This window comes from Mustela lutreola, chromosome 4, assembly GCF_030435805.1.
Source record: "Mustela lutreola isolate mMusLut2 chromosome 4, mMusLut2.pri, whole genome shotgun sequence".
In the NCBI taxonomy this organism is placed as follows: domain Eukaryota; kingdom Metazoa; phylum Chordata; class Mammalia; order Carnivora; family Mustelidae; genus Mustela; species Mustela lutreola.
The window spans coordinates 126,933,229-126,945,290 of NC_081293.1; the positions used below are offsets into that span (position 1 = coordinate 126,933,229).

Sequence of the window (12,062 nt, forward strand, 5' to 3'; positions counted from 1 at the left end):
CCCAGCAGATGAGCTCCACACGCTGGCAATAAGGACCTCTGCAGGAAGTAACCACTTCCGCTCTGTGACTCCTAGCCACCTTGCTCCAGGAATGAAGCAGTCACAGATGTGTAGTGGTAACATTTGTGAATGGATAGGTACCGCCGAAATGAACACACCTATTTCCCATTGATACGGTGTGAGTGGGAAAAAAAAAAACAAACCTCTTGCTTTTTTGTTTTTTTTTTGTTTTGTTTTGTTTTTCACTTCAAGGACAAGATAACAGATGTGGGCTCTTCCCGTGAGCTCAGCCTCCTCACAAATATTGCCACTACACGTGCGGAATCAAACAAGAACAGTGTAATACACCACAGCTTACACGTATATTCATACGGGATGCCTTCACGATGGAGAGGTTACCCAAATAGGGAGGGGTTTTGTTGTGTTTTGTTTTAGTTTCAGTTACATTCCAGTCAATAAAGTGTAGCCACCTTATTGACAGGACTGTTGGACCCTACATGCGTTATCAAGATCTACTTAGATGGCGCAGAATCCTCCCCTCTACAGAAATACTGACTGTAGGGACTAATCAGACCATTTTTGTATGTTCTCATCAGACTCTTTGTTTGGCTGGAACTCTGCACTCCTTACTGCTTGCATGTTTACTAATTTATTATTAAACCCCCTGTATTTGCCTTTGTTCTTTCACAACTAACACACTGGCCTCTGAATGCATGAGTTTTGTGTGAACTGGTGTGTGACTTAGCAACTAATAAATGTATCAATTGTATTATATTTTCAGATCTTAAAATATAATTGGAATTATCATACTAAAACTTTTTTACATTAAGTGGTAAAAATAAGGCAGAGTATTAATATGTCGTACACTTAATTTACCATTATGAGCTCTTAGAATCATTTTTATCCCTTCTCCATTTTAGCTTTTTATCTATTTGCATAGGAAATGTCATTATTGGCTTTCTAATTGAAGAGTCTGATTCTGTGTGCTAACATTTGAACAATCCATTGCAGTTATGACCTTAGGAAGATAAAATTCCAGCATTCCAGTGTTGTGAAGGACAGAGAACCTCCCTGTAGTTAGACCTTTGTAGTAGTGGCCTGTGAAAATAGGAATCAGAGGGTTTGTTCTGAACCCGCTTTTCACATATTTGAAAGAGATGTTAAGCAGTCACATAATATTTATGTCATGTGTTCTCAACGTCTCAGGACTCTGTCTCCTGCCAAGTCTCCATCTTCATCAACTGGGTCTATTGCCTCCAGCAGAAAATACCCATACCCAATGCCTCCACTTCCTGATGAAGAGAAGAAAGTGAACCGACAAAGTGCCAGGGTATGTGGAGACTGCTATATGCTAACAGCCTTGATTATTACCATTTATTTATGAATTCATAGTTTAAAAGGGAGAGCCATTTCCCCCCTTTTTTTTGTTTTTAAAAAAGGAAAAAAATGGAAGATTTTCAAGATTTCATTGAAAAATGGAAGATTTGGGGGGCTCAGATTTATATTTGCAAATGAGCTTAATTACTGCATTGATAATGCTAGAGGTATTTGGTGTGTTTTAATCAATTCATTGCTATATATTTCTATCTTTTATTATACACTGTAGCTAATATATTACAGTCTGAAATAAATGAAACAGAGAATGTATTTTGCTTTATCAGTTTTTTAATATACCCGGAAATACCAGAGATTAAACTAGCCTCATTTCCGTGTCTGATTTGCTTACTCTGGCCTCTTACTAGCTAATAACACCCAATAGTACTTTAGAAATCAGAAACTGTGACAGAAACTTAGACCAGTGTCTCAGAGATGGGAATGGAATTTGGATACAAGGATGAAATTTGGATACAATGAATTTGGGTACACATGAGAATCTATAATGTTAAAAAAAATATGGCAAAAGGTATGGTAAAATTTAGCAACCTTTTATATTTTAAAAAGCCAAATTTAAAAACATATAAGAGCTGATTATTTATATAAAAGTATGCTTCACCAGAAATTTTATTTACTTATTTACTTACTTTTTTTTTTTAGTTTGTCATTGAGTCTTCATATAGAAGAACCGGTTCCTTTTTATTTTTGTATTGAGGTGTTATATTAGTGTAATATAATAATGTAACCTAGCATACATTATACACAGTGTTATATTAGTTTCAGGTGTACTAGAAGTTTCTTTAAATACTGAGTCCTCTTTTATACTTTAATTTTGGATCTACTCAGCCTTGCAGTGTTCCCAGAACACATCCATTATGTGAAATTTGAGATATAGTGGAGTTTAGAGAGACAGACCAGCCTTCAGAGGCTTAAGTGAAAGACAGAACTAAAGAATAATTACTTTTATTGCTATCTAAACTCTGTTGTGGTCAGTTACAGTGTAATGTTCTTCTCGGAAATAATTTTGCAATAAAATAAAATAAAGCTTTAAAAGCCTGGGCAGATTTATCTGCTAATGGGTCTTGGGTTCCTAGGATTTTTGGTTTTGCAAGATCTTTGAGAGACTCTTTGACCCTGAACTTAAATACTGGGGTTCACGGGAAGTATAACTCATTCAGATTTTACCTTGATTGACTCATAGTAAGAAAGCACGATGTGTTAAAAGCAGATTGGATTACTATAATCAAAAAAACTTTAAAAGTCAGTCAGTGGTGTTTTGTTAATTACATGAAGAATTTCCTTCCCGTGTTAATAACGGGTAATGGTAAAGGATGGACAGGAAGAAGAAAATTCTGATTCCCAGTGCTCAGCTTTCTGGTCTTAAAAAACAGAATTGTTAATAGGTATCCAGTTGTTATGCTGTGAGTATGTCGTAATGACTTCCAAGGCTGATGGCATTCCTCAGGGAGTGGTCAAAGTATAACACCCCACTTTTTACCTTTGATAAATTGTCTACATTGCTGTTTTGTTTTATGTAGTTGGGGATATTCTCTTAGCCAGTGTCATGCCAGGCTCTAGGTTATTAATGTCCCCACATGGAAGCCCATGAAAATGTCAGCTTCGCAGAATAAGTGGCTGGCCCATGGCCTCTTCCCTGGGACAGTTGTGTGAAAGGTCAGATGGTTCCACCCACCACGGGGTATCCACACGATCACGAAGCAGAGTTCTGCAGGGTAGGCAGCCCCTGTCTCTGGGCTGTCTTTGTGGGCTGCGGAGAATCTAACAAGCAGATCTTTTTGGGAGCAACCCGTCTGTTACAGCTGTCTAGAAATGACCAGTCATGTCTATTCTTAAAAGTGATGGCTTGGCCATTCTTTGCTCCTTTTCCCTCACTCAGATAATGGTGATCTTCTGGTTCCCCAGTGCTATCCCTTTGCTTCCCTTTCTACAAGTGGTCACTTAACTAATTTTTATAATCATTTGTAAGAACATGGGGCTCACCGAATCTGAAGTCTGAACCCTTTACTACTTCATACCATCAGCCCAGATCCTCTTTCCCTCAGACACCCCGCAGATAGCAGACACCCTGTGTAATCATTCATTTTCACTAGTCTCCACCAGCAGGGGTCATTCACACATAGACGTCCTTACAGTTGAGAAATTTGATCTCTAAAGGGTGAGAACACAGGCGGCTCTGCCACAGTCCTGGAGTAGCCAGAATGGGTATTCAGAACAAGATTGCCATGAAGATTGAAGAGAACCTATTAAGGGAACCTGTATAGAGACATCCACATAGTCACTTAGCTGTTCCTGCTTTTTCTTTCCCAGAAACTCATTAGGTATTCAATGACATGCCCCAGATTTTCAGTAAAAATGGAATTTGGATGTAATTTAATTCATAGTGGTCTTAGACTTTCCTTATTCATGTTTATAAAAATGCAGCCAAATCCTATTGCCTGGAAACAATAGTTTATCAGCTTGATTGTTTTCCTTTTTTTTTTTTTTTTTTTTAATTGGCCGTCCTCTGGTCAACAGAGTTGCATTCATATTTGGTCATGCCGAAGTTGTTTACCATGCACTAAAGCAATTACTGAACATTGTAGAAATGAGATATGAACAAGACCAGGGTGTACAGACCTGGTGGGAGAGACAAGGTGAGGGAAAAGGCGAGGGAATTGAATGGGCATCTTGCTGTGGAAGCATCATTCTACTCTGATGGGTCAGCTGAGAGAGGACAGTCTTCTAGAAGGTAGCGATGGATCTGGGGAGCCGACGGCCAGGTCGTAGGCACACGGCAGGGATTTCTGAGTGAGTGGTGGTGGAAGTGACGGAATCACGCTTTCCTAAGGCCAGTATTGTCAGTGCGGGCTGCACATGAGAATTGTCTGAAGGGCTTTTAAACTATGCTGATGCCAGAGTCCCACCCAGTAAGACTTCGATTTAGTTGGTCTGGTGTGCTCTCTGGGCGGTAGCATTTTTAAGACCTCCCCAGATCATTGAAATGTGAAGCTGGGTTGAGAACCACGGCGGTAGTGGGCTCAATCAGAATCCTGGGGAAGAGAAGTGTGTGCATGGTTTAAAAAACTGATACTCTAAATTATTTCTTTGGTGATGTAATATTTATTCAAATTCTTGAGTAACATTAAATGAAGATGTGAGGGGTTTTGTATTTAAAGGTGGCAGTTGCTAAAAAGGTTGAGACACAGATTTAGAGCAAAGAGAAAGTTAAAACTTGGAAGGTTTATTATATCCCTTTATTCAACTTGACACAAGTGTGCTTCCACAACCACACAAGTACGGCTGGAATCACCAACTCTTTTTCATCTGTAGCTCAGAATATGCCTGTTTCCTGCTTTCACAATGTGTAATTTTGCTTTTCTCTGTTGTGCAGCTATGGGAGACCTCCATTTAAGATCCACTGTTTACATGCGATACATCAAAACTGTTTACTTCAACTTTTATAGAAACCCAGCCTCACGGAATCACTGCAAATCTATCTGCTCTTCAGACAATACAAAGACCCTCTGAGATGCCCCAGAGGAGAGGAAGCGGAGTCTCACATCAGGAGACCATTTTCTTTTTGTCATTGGCTTAGGATCTAAGTGAACCATGAGAAGAACTACTGAAATGTTACACTATAACATGGGAACACTAAAGGTACTGGTATGCTCCTGGATAATCCGCATGACAGATATATGTAGAAATATCACTAAAATTAACTCACATGACCCAAATGTAGCAAGTTTCCCAAGGGACAATAGTGGATTCAGAACTGACATTCTGAAGCACATCCTCATTGTAGACAGCAATGCTATGTGCATGAAGCTTCTGTTTATTGCAATTTCCACATTTAAGGAAGCAACATCCCATAATAGAAACTAGCATGCAGGGTTAAGGCATCTAGGATTTGTCTGCAGGACTTTAAAAGCTTTGAGAGGCCAATATCCCATATGCTAACTCTAAACATGTACCTTTATTTTTTGTTTTGTTTTTTTTTTACCTTTCATATTTATATCCGCATACAAGGACAATTGTACATATGTAAACATTTTTAAAATAAAAAAAAGCAGCTGTTACACACAAGTGTATTTTGCCAAATGCCTAAAAATAGTCACAGTCACATCATCATCATCCATCAGATGGTCTCTAAAGATGATAAGCAGATGATGTTGTAAATACAGTGGTCAGTGCTGTCAGTGTGTCTCTACATCGTTGGTGTTCGTCCAAACCATGTGATAGCCCTTGAAACCGTGCACAGTCTGGAGGCAGTCTTACTGAGTAGTTAATTGAACCAGAGAACAAAATGCCCAGCAAAACTTGGGGCCCGCACAGCTGGCCGGGGCAGGAGTTGAGGAGTACAGCTGCTCTCCTGCTTGCCTCCGGGCAATCGGAGGCCGATGACTGACTCTGGCCCCCCGGGGAATCCTGCGAGCTGCCTGTTTCCCTTCTGGGGTGACAGTGCCTGCTTCAGCAGCTGTTAGCTTTCAGTACCAGAGTACTGCTGGCTTCACCCTGGGGGCCTGTGAGGCCCTCGGCAGCACACCCCGCTGAGAGGAAGCAGGTGCACCAAAGACGCACGAGACCATGGGCCGCTGATAAATTGGTTGCTTCCAACTTGCCAATATGCCAACCCTCTGTGGCCTAAATTTTTGTTCTCTGACCAAAGTTTTTAGCCACCCTTACCTGTAAAGTGAGTAACTTATTTTAATATAAGCAACGTTTACACTGTTTATTAAGGAGATTTATCATCAGTGGGATGTGAGTCCAACAGGCTATTCCACCCTGATGTGGAAGCAAGATGGTGAGGGTTGGTTCTCCCAGCCGGGCTGGGAAGCCTCACTGGGCCACGAAGGGTTTGAAGAAACCCGAAGCCACAAGTGTGAAGGCAACTCTGAAGTCACCCAAACAGCTGACAGGGGAAAGAATCTGAGGTTTCGAACTCTTATTTTTTTAATTCATAGAAAAGTGAGAAATCTATGTTGAAGTCCCTTCTTTAAAACCAGAATTTGATGAGCTGTTATGATGCAGCTCTGTCCTTCTAGAAGAAAACTTCCCTGGGGAGGCTACTCTAGTGAGCTCAGAAATCGATGGGATCGGTCAGATGCTTTCATGTGAAGAGTACTTCGGCATTTTCTAATTTTCCCTCCTTTTTCTTGAGAGGAATGGAATCTGCAGACAAGATTTCAGAAATATCCTCTAAATTCAATCTCTCTCAGTTGTATCCATGGTCAAATTCCATGTGTAGTCATCTTAGATGCCCAAGCTGAAGGGCCATGTTAGAGGCAGTGTTTTATAACCTGTGTATTTTATGTCTTCTGTAATGGACCTCTCTTCTGAATGTCTTTGAAAAGGTTTGACAAGCAATTTAATCATTCAAAAATATAAAATGTAAACAGCATTTTTCATGACAGGAAGGGATGTTATCGTCGATTCTACAATAAAATGATCGATCAGATTAAGATTTGGGTGAGTGTTGGGTGACCATGCCGCATAGCTCAACTGAAGGACAGGAGAGCAGACAGATTTGAAGATGTAGCAAATAAAGTGGCTTTTGACCAAGATCACTTTAATGTGCACTGAATGTTTTCTGGTATTGAGTGTATAAAATGCTAATGTTATAAGGTTTATTTTGACTATAAAAGAGTTTATAGATTTGAATGTAAGATACCTTGTGTAAATATGCTTCTTAGTTATGATTTCGCAAACCCTCCTTTGAAAGAATTCACAAACGGTAAGCCCCTCACCACTCCCCCTTCCTTACTTTCTCAATTATTTTTACATGAAAATTATCGCAAGTGAAAACCATTGTTACATGCCTTTTGGGAGACGTGGGTGTTTATAGTCCTCCTCCTTGGCAATAAGCTTCAGATGGAACTGAATGAAAAGCATTTGCTTCATTTGCAGAGAGATTATGATTTTGTAGTCGCTTTGGATATCTAAGAATGTTTGAACATTCTCATAGCCATTTACAGAATTCTTTGACAAGTTCATAATGTCAATGGGTAGTTTTGAGAAATACTTCAATGTGTAGTCATGGTTGGTATTTAGATATATTAAATCTAAATATTTGTGACTTTTCACCCACGGAGGCAGGGAAAATGGACCTGTGGCATTCAACAGAAGCACAGCATTATTATTTTTTTAATAACGATTTTGGAGAGGAAACTTGAGGTCACCTTAGCAGTTTGTATCGTGCAAGCAATCTTTATAGCCCCCAGACAACTCTAGGACCATTCTACTACGCAGAGGAGAGCAGTTATTTGGCCTTTCTGTTCCATTGTATGCCTTTTTCTTCTCTTTCTAAAGTTGTGTGTGTAGATAAAACTTCAGATTAACAGCCTGCTGCCTGAGATGTTCCGTCTGTCCTCGGACAATGCGTAGAGCAAACTCGTGTTTAAAGCAACATTGCAATCTCTTTATTAAGAATGCCAACAAGGGGGTGGGGGCAGGAGGGAGCCTCTGAAGGAACGGAGGGGTCAGACTGACTGGTCTGTGTCCAGCCAGCTCTTTATTTAGTCCGGAAGTGGCACCCTCCTCTGGAGTTTCCTGGCTGGAAGGTGATCCCCAGGGCACCTTCCAGTTTGTGGAAGGGAATAAACTCAGAGTGCGGCATAGGGTTTTCAATTTAGTGTCATTGCTCTATATTTTAAAGAAACCCAGTGCAATTCCTTAAAAAAAAATTTTGGTTTATAAAGTAAATGTAGGGTTAAGATGCCAAATATACTTTTTAGTTTGAGATACATGCTTTATGAAGTGATGCTACAGTTTCTCATTTCCCCCTTGCTTTAAAAAGGCTTTTAAAATTGTCTTTTAAAGGTCAGTCTGCTGTAGATTTCTGAGCATAAGACTGATAGGGTTTCTAAAAGAAGTTGCTGATAAAATTAGATCTTTTGTGTACTTCCAGAAGAGGACTATTTATATTTGAATTTCATAACAGCCTTCCATTTCTTTTTTTTTTCTTCTTCTTCTGTTGATTCCCTTGCAGATTTGCATAATTTAATCCTGTCCATTGTCCCAGATCTCTTGTGGCTACTTTACCTTTTGCTTTTTTAGATTTTGTTCTTTACTTTTTGCAATTACCTGTGAGCCAGAGGAAATGTGGTGTTTTTACTCACTGTGTGTGTTTCAAAATCAAGGTGGTTTATTTATTTCATCCATTCTTCATTTCCTGTTGTCATGTAGTTCTATTTTAACTTATAAATTTAGTGTTTTAAATATTTCCTTGTGGGGACGCCTGGGTGGCTCAGTGGGTTAAGCCGCTGCCTTCGGCTCAGGTCATGATCTCAGGGTCCTGGGATCGAGTCCCGCATCGGGCTCTCTGCTCAGCCAGGAGCCTGCTTCCCTCTCTCTCTGCCTGCCTCTCCGACTGCTTGTGATTTCTCTCTGTCAAATAAATAAATAAAAAATCTTAAAAAAATAAAATAAAAAATATATAAAAAAAAAATTAAAAAAAAAATAAAAAAAATAAATAAATATTTCCTTGTGTTATTCAACATGATAATAAATCCTTACCCAAAGAGAAGACCATTTTACTTTATTCTACTTAAACGTAAAGGAAGGGTAGCTCATTGGGAGGATGCCGAGTTGCTGGCAGAGTAAGGGGGAAGAGGAACAGATGTGTCACCATGTGAAGGGAGTGAAGGAACAAAGGGAGGCCAGAGGCTTGCGGCCACAGCCTGACTCGGACAGTATGCCAGCGGCTGCCAAGGGCGCCCCGATGAGCAGCGTATTAGAAATGCCACCCTACCAGTCGGTAAGTTCCCATTAGTTTTCCAGGAAATGCTCTGACTTCCATTGGTGGCGTAACATCTGTTTCAGTAGAAAGTCTACTTTTTCAAGAGAAAAAAGATCTCATTCACTTCTTAGGTTTTCTTCTAAAACTGCCACTCACGTTTTTGTTGTTCAATGGAGTCAAGGTGAATTTCTCATTCTGCTAACTTAAATATATATAGGAAGCAAACATCTCTATGGAATAGGGCTTAATTTGAGGCTTGGTTTTTTATTTTATTTTATTTTGCTTTTCCCCTCAGTCTTCCAAGTGGATAAAACTACTCTGATTTTGGATGCACCAACTTTTCCTCCTGGCGTGGGAGTGCTAAGGACTTTCATAAGCAGCTTTCCTTATGCACTGGGCTGTGAGGAGCCCAAACCACACTTGTGAACCATTTAAGAGGCAGCAGCCCATCATCTGAGGGTGTGTGTGCGTGTGCGTGTGCGTGCAGCCACACCTGCCGGAACCATGCACGCTCATGCCCTATGTTTGTGTGGGCAGGTGCTTTTAATCCTGAAAGGAGCTTTCCCACCACACCTGCAGATGTAGAGCAAAGATGCAGCTGGATTTCAGAAATCAGGGCATATTTGTGTTCACATTTTTTTTTCATAGCTTTGCCAGAGCCCCCCAAATGGAGCACCATCTGGTTCAGTCTATAAGTAGAAAAACAAAACATTAAAAAAAAAAAAAACAAAAAACCCTGCCTAGTATTTTTGTTCTTTATATCAGGGCCTGACGAACAGGAAGCATCCTCCCTACGGAGTTTGAGAGATGCTTCCAGACCCTTCCTACTTACCAAGTTGCTCCCCACCAGTAGCTTGTCAGCCCTTTTCTCCTGACTAGGAACTGTCACTGTCATGGGGGTAAGTCTCCCCCACCCCGCTTTTTTTCCTCAGCTTAATTGGCACTGGGGAGAAACACAGGGGTGCAGAATGCAACGTGGGGGGAGGAAGAACCTTTAGTCTCCTCTCTTTGGCGACTGGGCATGGATTATGCAACTTTAGAAGTCACTGAGAGATTGATCCTCAGATACGTTTGAGGTTGGAGAGAGGGGATAGAAAGCAAGCCTTGGGAGGTTATGGGGCTTTTAGTCCTGTCATAGGAGCAGAATGGAGAACTCAAAAGCCAGGCGTGGTCACTGGGGATGTGGTGGGGACAGAGTGCTTCTGGAGTGCCTACAATAGACTCGTGAGCTTTGCAGTTTTACTGAGCGGTTGGCTATATAAATACTTCATGGGCCTGTCCAAGATGGGCCAGTCATTCTTGCCTGGTGTGCCCCTGCTGCACTATTCATAAAATCTGGATTATACTGAGAGGTGCTTCAAGGCTTGCAGGTTTTGCTCCGGGGTATCATTATTTCATGTTTTTGGGTATCTTTGAAATCAAAACCAGGGAAAATGTAGGGGGTGTTTGTTTTTTACAAAAAGGCATACAATGAGATGAGCGATCTTAAGATAATGCACTTAAAAATCATCAATAAAGTTTTCAAAGAGTTTATGAAGGGCATTTTCCTCTCAAGTTAAAAAGTTTCAGAGATGGATTTTTGTGTTCTAATGTTCAAGTTCTAAAATAACGTAGCCCCCAAATCTTTAAACACAGTGGTGCTAAGTTATGCCAGATAACAATTCTGGAAAGTGCTGGTATGAATTAATTTATTTAGTAATAACACAAGAGTTCTTGCTACATTGTATGTGTATATCACTGCCTGGTTTAGAAACCCCACTTTTTTTTTTTTCTAATCCAGCACAATATCCAACTGTGATTCTACAGCTGGTCTTTTTAATGGGAAAAACGACCCAGCACCTCTGTTTTGTATAGAAAAAAAATTTTTTTAAACACTAACTTCAAAAGTGCTTAACAAAAGGTTTATTTCGGATAATTAAGCATGTATGTCCTTTTTTAACCTGCTGGAAGAGACATGCCCCTCCAATCTAGCATCCCCAAAAGACAACTTCTTTTAGAAACTGGGCATTTTACCTAACCATAGCAGTTTATAGGTTAGCCAAGGTCTGCGCCAACCGTCATCTCTAAGGGGTGAGGTCCATCAACAGACCATGGAAGCCACTTCGTGGGGAAGTGTTAATAGCGGCATGATTTCACTTTTGGTAACCAGGTGATCCCGTGTAAATACTTAAGATTGGCTTCATTTTAATGTGTTCTCTCTGCTCCTCTGCACTTCAGGTTCTTAAGCTATTTTAAAAATAACTGGGTTTTGGCAATCACCAACTGAAATGTATATGGCAACTGCTTTCCTGAGCAAGTGTGATGTGTTTTATGGCTGTTCAAGTTATCAAGTTGTTCTTATATTGTAGGTAAACAAAAATCTTACTGTTTTTAAAGGTCACTGTTAACTTGTTCAAATTTCTGGCACAATTTTATTAGTAACTCACTTCTGAAACTAAAAAGATACCACAGTTTTCTATGTTACTCTCATTGTAACATCAATAAAGTGACTTTCAATAAAAGATTTTATGTTATTTTGATGCCTGACTCCCTTTTATCCTGTTTTTCTCCCCATCGCTGTCTTCTCTTTAGTAAGCTTTGTGGTGGTCCTGTTGGGGGTTGGTTCTTCTTTTTCTCTTTCCTCCTGTCCCGGAAGAGCCCATCGACACGACGAGAAACAGAGATCCTTTAGTAAAGGCTGGCCGCTCAGTTTGTTGGGTAGTTTCCTCAGCTGGCCGGCAGGCAGTCTCCCATTATCCACCTGCCTTGCCTCAGTTACCTCCTACCATGCCCAGACTGACCTGCTGTATCCAGACGGACAGCCCCGGTGGTGGGGCTCCCGTCTTCGACTCGGAAGCATCGGGCATTGGATGGACTCCGCCTAGCTTCCCAGTCCACCGCCTAAAGAGCTGGCCCACCTGGCTGTCTGCCTCTCACATAGCCATTTCACCCTCTGCTTGCTCTTTACCTTGGC

General features: G+C 40.6%; 1 protein-coding gene across 16 annotated transcripts in view; it reads left to right on the forward strand.

Moving 5' to 3' along the window:
* Positions 1-4,936, forward strand: part of ADAM22 (ADAM metallopeptidase domain 22) — a 221,715-nt gene extending 216,779 nt beyond the window's left edge. For all 16 annotated transcript variants that reach the window (XM_059171028.1, XM_059171030.1, XM_059171033.1 and 13 more), the window contains 2 exons: positions 1,207-1,330; positions 4,766-4,936. In XM_059171028.1, coding sequence (XP_059027011.1) covers positions 1,207-1,330; positions 4,766-4,786 — 145 coding nt within the window. In that variant the 3' untranslated portion in view covers positions 4,787-4,936. The remainder of the gene's footprint in view (positions 1-1,206; positions 1,331-4,765) is intronic.
* The last annotated feature ends 7,126 nt before the right edge of the window (positions 4,937-12,062 follow it).